Below are 6,308 nucleotides of genomic sequence, written 5' to 3' on the forward strand. Positions count from 1 at the left end.
ATTTTTTGGTTGCAGCCATCGTTGTTGTTTGGCAGGTCCAGGCTGGATTCGAACCCGCCACCTCAGGTGTATGTGGCTAGCGCCCTAGCCGCTAGAGCCACAGGCACCGAGCCTTTTTTTTTTTTTTTAAGATTAAGAGCAATCTTAATAGGTTGAGAATCTTGGTTTGAAACATAAGCCATTTTGGATTTCTGCAGGTAATATTTATATATTATAAATCCTCCTAAGTGGCATGATATAGACTAGTCGTAAAAGGATTAGAGTTTAGAATTCAGAAAAGATATGATCACATATCTTATTTTCAATAAGTTATATAGAAATTGTTTGAAAGAATGGAGAATAGTTGTTGGATCATTGAGTCCCTTCTGATGAATCTGAGAAGGCTCTCTCAGGTAGTTCTTAGCCTTATGTATGTTGAAATAGAATCTGTAGTGTAAAATACGTGGAGAACTTGTCTTGAAAACCCACGTGTTGGTGTCCCATTGGTGATACATGTTGGAATGTAAAATAGAAGGCTCTTCATGTGGGGTGGGTAAAAGCAGAAAAGACAGATAGAATAAGATCTGTAAAAATCATTTAACCGAAGTTTGTGTGGGCTGAAGTTTGTGTGGAATGTAAAATAAAAAGGAATATAAGGATTGCTGAATAGAAAAAGGGCTGCTGTGAGAGGATTACAGTTAAGTAAGGGCAGGAGTGATAGAAGGATGGCCAAAGATAAATGGGCAATTACTAGTAATACTAGAGTAGACAATAAAGATTTAGCAACCAATTAAATGTGTAGAATAAGAGCAGCAGTCTCTATGAAAACGCATTAGACAGAGCAGATAAATTCAGACAAGGGAGAAGTATTAGGTAGGAAGAAAAAAGTTCTATTTCTGACCTGTGTGTGTGAAGGAGTAATGGAGCAGCCCTGTGAAGATTGGCAGTTGCTGGAAATGTGAAAGTTTGGTTTTAAGAGAGGTGTCTTGAGTGCTCCCAACATACAAATGGTGATTATCAGTGTCTAGTTAGCCTCTTTAGTAGGATTATTCTGATAGAGAAGGCAAGAGTTTAATTCGCAGAAGAGCTAGTTTTTATTCTAAAAGTTTTTACTCACAGGTTAACTTAATCATAAGTTATGTTACAATGCATATTTTTGATGTACAAATTTTTTTTTTAATTTTTGTTTTAATGGTCATTCCCAAGCTGTACAGATTTTAAATATACAATTTAATGCTGCAAATAGAAGATAATCAATGTGAGTTTTTATACATAAACAGGAACTTTGCTTAAGAATACGTGTTGAGAGATTAAGTGAGTGATGAATGAACTCACACGTGCTGCAGATGAGATCTCCTGGTAGAGGAGGAGGTGTGGTAACAGGGATCCCAGGTCTTAGTTGTGCTCTTTGGGAGAAGAGGAATTGCTTAAGCAGCTGATTGATAGAGGGATAATCCATGAGGTTGTTAGGTAACCTGTAGCAAGATCCCCAAGAAACTTAACACCAACAGAACAAATGCATAGTTATGATGACGGGCAGGAAGGAGTTTGCCATACTTCACACATTTAAGAACTGAATATTGAACTCTTACTATTTGTAGACACTTTTCTAAGCATCTTACATATGATCTTATTCCTTACAAACAATCCTATGAGGTAGGCGCTATTGTTTTATCCATTTGGGAATTATATATTTCAGAGAGTTTTTGCTTTTCGGTTCCTGGGTATCCTGCACCTCTCCCTTCACCCCTGTCCTTCTCTTTCTACTTCACCCCCCTCAGCCAGAACTGTTAGGGGTCTTGAGTTATAGGCATCACCTACTTTGGAAAATTGTAGATAATTAATTGTCCTTTCCCTGTGGTTTATTTCCTAGGTCACAAGGCACTTAAAGCATTGTTGAGGTCATTGGTTGATCTGCAGGAAGAGTTACTTTTTCAATATCCAGATACTAGATATCTAGTGGATGGAACAAAGCCCAAAGCAGAAAGGTAAGGAGGGAAGGGAACTGTGGAGTTGCATATTATCTTACCATTTCAGACAGTTTCTCATCATTTATGAAAGAGAAAGCCAAGTGCTTTTCAGGTAGATGTCAGACTTGAATGTTAGTAAAATAGAAAGAGCCACTTACATTTACCTGGTGGTGAGGATGGCACATAAATTTGGAATTAGATTTTGAATTTCAATATTTAGTTGTACCTAGTTTGCTTTGTGAGCTTAGGTAATAGATGTGGGTTCAGATCTATTGAAATTAATGTTTATGAAATGATTGTGCTCATACTATGGAATCACTAATTGTAACCATCTCCTTTTCAGTGGAGGAAGAAGCTGTTATTTTGAAATAACTTTCTTTTCTGAAATTATTACATTTGACGAAGGTTCCCCCCCCCCCTTTGTGCCTGCTCTTTTTCCTTTGCTTTATTTTTTGACCAAATTAATTAGAAGGGCAAGAAGAAAACTTGCATTTATTGAGCACCTATTATTTGTTTGGGTCAGAATCCAGTGCATGCCATTGGCTATATAGTTGGGAGTTGTGTTACATTCTTGTGGCAGTTACCTTTACAGCATTGCAGCTTAGCTACCCCTTTAAGTTTTCTTCATGTTCCACTTCTGTTTGGTTCAACTAGTATTATTCATCTTTCTAGAATAATTGGTTACAGAGAGACACATTTCCCTTATTGATTTGTGGATTAAGGTCAAAGAAATATGATTATATGTTTAATTTTTAATGACCCTCATACAATAGGCCAAGCCTGGTTCGTATGCATTTCTAATAATATTTTACAGCTTCATTTATTTTTATGGCTTCCCTACCTTTTTAAAAATGTTTTTAAACTGGTTATTTTTATATTTATTTGAAAAGTTACGTCAGTTTTTAATCTTATGAGCATTCTTTTCAGACAATAAAAAAAAATCTAATCTTTGGGGATATTTTAAATATAGACAGACCGAGTAGGGTGTAAACATTCTCTACTTCATGTGAATGTAATTTTTTATTTAAGTAATGTTTATTTACACTGGACTTAGTGTTCTTATTTATTTTCCAGTGAGGAGATTTCTAGTGAAGATGATGAGCCAATAGAAGAGAAGCAGCAGCAGAGAAGGGGCCCACCTAAGAGGAAGCTGGAGGTGGCTGAGTACCCCAGCTTCATGGCAAAGCGTTTTGCTGATTTTACAGCCTACAGGAACCGCACACTTCAGAAGTGGCACGATAAAACCAAGCTGGCTTCTGGAAAACTGGGGAAGGCAAGTGTGTGTATATGCATGTGTGAGCTAGGCTGTGTAGACCCAAAGTAGTTTTAAAATGTTGGAACTGTAGCTTGTTTATATGGATGTTTTTAAGCTATAATGTGTAACACATATTTCTGTATCAAAATGTACTGAACTTCTGTCACTGGGGTTTATACCATTCAGACTTGGAATTTTAGCTTTATGAGGAAGGTGCTTTCTTGAAATTGAGGCCTTATAGTATTCAAGTATTGAAAATACAAAATGCTGTAAAATGTATTTTATTGATAAGACAATTGTTAAAATAGCAGAAGTTAATTTCTGGGCATAGGAATGTGGTATGACCTGCTTAGGACTAATTTTTTTTCCTGAGAACAATTATAGGCATTCACAAACTTAGTCCTTAACAGAAAGTCTCTCCTGAAAAGACAATTATCTATATTTCTCTACTGACACAGAAAGGTGATGAAACCAATGGAGCTGCCTTCAACACAGGCTTTCAGCATTATCACTGGTTCTTGTTGTTGCAGGGTTTTGGTGCCTTTGAACGCTCAATCTTGACTCAGATCGATCATATTCTGTTGGACAAAGAAAGATTACTTCGTAGGACACAAACCAAACGCTCTATTTACCGAGTTCTTGGCAAACCTGAACCAGTGGCTCAGCCTGTTCCAGAAAGTTTACCAGGAGAACCGGTAAGAATTCTGATGCAGGGTAATTATGGGAAAAGTTTTTATGAGGCTGATTAACTGAAAAACTTGTAGGTATTGCCTGTTTGTATAGGAAATTAGTGAAAGAAGGGAAAACAACCATGTTTTACTGGATTGTTGAAAAACTGAGAGTATGTAGGAGGAGGAAGTTGTTTAACATGGGGCTGTTAGTAATTTTTGTGTGTCATCTTGGCTTAATTTTGAATTTGATACAGGAATCTGGTAATGGAACCATTAAAAAGTCCAAATTTTGAAATTTAATTTCAGAGATAACTTTCATAGAAAAGGTAATATTGAAGCAAATGTATACTTTTTAGGTTTAATGTTTACCATTTAGGAACTCTAGAAAAGGGCCTATAAGTGGAATAGTCATTCTTCTGTTTAAAGGAAACATTTAGGCTCGGCGCCTGTGGCTCAAGCGGCTAAGGCGCCAGCCACATACACCTAAGGTGGCGGGTTCGAATCCCTAGCCCGGGCCTGCCAAACAACAATGATGGCTGCAACCAAAAAATGGCCAGGTGTTGTGGCGGGCGCCTGTAGTCCCAGCTACTTGGGAGGCTGAGGGAGGAGACTCGCTTGAGCCCAGGAGTTGGAGGTTGCTATGAGCTGTGATGCCATGGTACTCTACCCGGGGGGATAGCTTGAGGCTCCATCTCAAAAAAAAAAAAAAAAATAAAGGAAACATTTAAAATTTTTTAATTATAGGAGAAATGTGTACTTAATACTTTCAAGTTTATAAGAAATTAAAATGAAAAATAAAACTCCCCCTACTCTAAAAATTCCACTCCTTAGATTTAACTATGTTAATAATTGTAAGGCTTGGTGTCTCATACCTATAATCCCATCCCTTTTGGTGGATTGGAGGATTGCTTGAGCTCAGGAGTTTGAGACCAGCCTCTGGGCAACAGAGCCAGACCCAGTACACCTATAGTCTCATCTACTTGGGAGGCTGAGGTGGAAGGATTGCTTCATCGCATGAGTTCAAGGTTGCAGTGAGCCATTATTGCACCACTACACTACAGCCTGGGTAACAGAACAGGACCCTGTTTTTAAAAATAAAAAAGGTTGGCCAGGCGTTGTGGCTCACACCTGCAATCCTAGCACTTTGGGAGGCTGAGACAGGTGAATTGCCTGAGCTCACAGGTTGGAGACCAGCCTGAGCAAGAGTGAGACCCTTTCTCTAAAAATAGCTGGATGTTGTGGTGCCCGTAATCCCAGCTTCTTGGGAGGCTGAGGCAAGAGAATCACTTGAGTCTAAGAGTTTGAAGTTGCTGTGAGTTATGATGCCATGGCACTGTACCAAGGGCGGCAAAGTAAGACTCGGTCTCAAAAAAAAAAAAAAAAAAAAAGAATAAAGGTTCTAACAACCTTAAAGCTTTTGAGTCTTTTCTACTCTTATATCTTTATGTACAGATATATGCATATACTAGACACATATAGTAAAACTCCCTAGTTGATGACCTCCCTACATTGACCACTTCCTTAAGTTAACTAATTTTCATAGATCAGACCTGCATTATGTATATTTACCAGCACAGTAGGCATAGTATCTTATGTTGACCATCTCTGTTTATTGACTAGTTTGTTACAGTACCTTGGGTAGTCAACTTACAGAGGTTCTACTGTATTTCAAAATATGGTTGTCTTTTTAGTAAATGGGATAGATGTGTGTATATAAAATATGTTATAGGCTCGTCACCTGTAGCACAATGGTTACGGCGCTGGTCACATACACCAAGGCTGGTGGGTTCAAATCCGCCCTGGGCCAGCTAAACAACAATGACAATGACAACAAAGAAATAGCCGGGCGTTGTGTTGGGGGCCTGTAGTCCCAGCTACTTGGGAGGCTGAGGCAAGAGAATTACTTGGGCCCAAGAGTTTGAGGTTGCTGTGAGCTGTGACGCCATAGCATTTTACCAAGGGTGACAAAATGAGACTCTGTCTCCAAATAAATAAATAAATAAATAAATATTTTAACTATGTGTAAAATCTCACAATTTTATTCTTTTTTGTTACTGTTGAGACAGAGTCTTGCTCTGTTACCTGGGCTGGAGTGCCATGGTTATCATCATAGTTCACTGCAACCTTAAATTCCTGGGCTCAAGCAACTGGTACTACTGTCTCAGCCTCCCAGGTAGCTGGGACTACAAATGTGTGCTACAATGCCCGGCTAATTTTTCTGGTTTTTGTAGAGATGGGGCTTACTCTTGTTTGGCTCATCTCAAACTCCTAACCACAAGCAATCCTCTTGCCTCAGCCTCTCAGAGTACTAGAATAACAGGTATGAGCCACTGGGCTTAGCCAAAATCACACAACTTTTAAAATATAATGTTTCCTAGACACTTTTCTATATCATTACATAGAGATCTATTTCATTTTTCTTTTTTTTTTTTT

General features: G+C 38.3%; 1 protein-coding gene across 1 annotated transcript in view; it reads left to right on the top strand.

Annotated features, from left to right (window-relative positions):
* Window positions 1-6,308, top strand: part of AATF (apoptosis antagonizing transcription factor) — a 114,497-nt gene that overhangs the window by 42,451 nt on the left and 65,738 nt on the right. The window contains exons 5-7 of the mRNA XM_003795611.3: window positions 1,853-1,967; window positions 3,024-3,222; window positions 3,735-3,899. Coding sequence (XP_003795659.1) covers window positions 1,853-1,967; window positions 3,024-3,222; window positions 3,735-3,899 — 479 coding nt within the window. The remainder of the gene's footprint in view (window positions 1-1,852; window positions 1,968-3,023; window positions 3,223-3,734; window positions 3,900-6,308) is intronic.

The sequence above is a fragment of the Otolemur garnettii genome, unplaced genomic scaffold (assembly GCF_000181295.1).
Source record: "Otolemur garnettii isolate 467f Iridium unplaced genomic scaffold, OtoGar3 scaffold00094, whole genome shotgun sequence".
Lineage (NCBI taxonomy): Eukaryota > Metazoa > Chordata > Mammalia > Primates > Galagidae > Otolemur > Otolemur garnettii.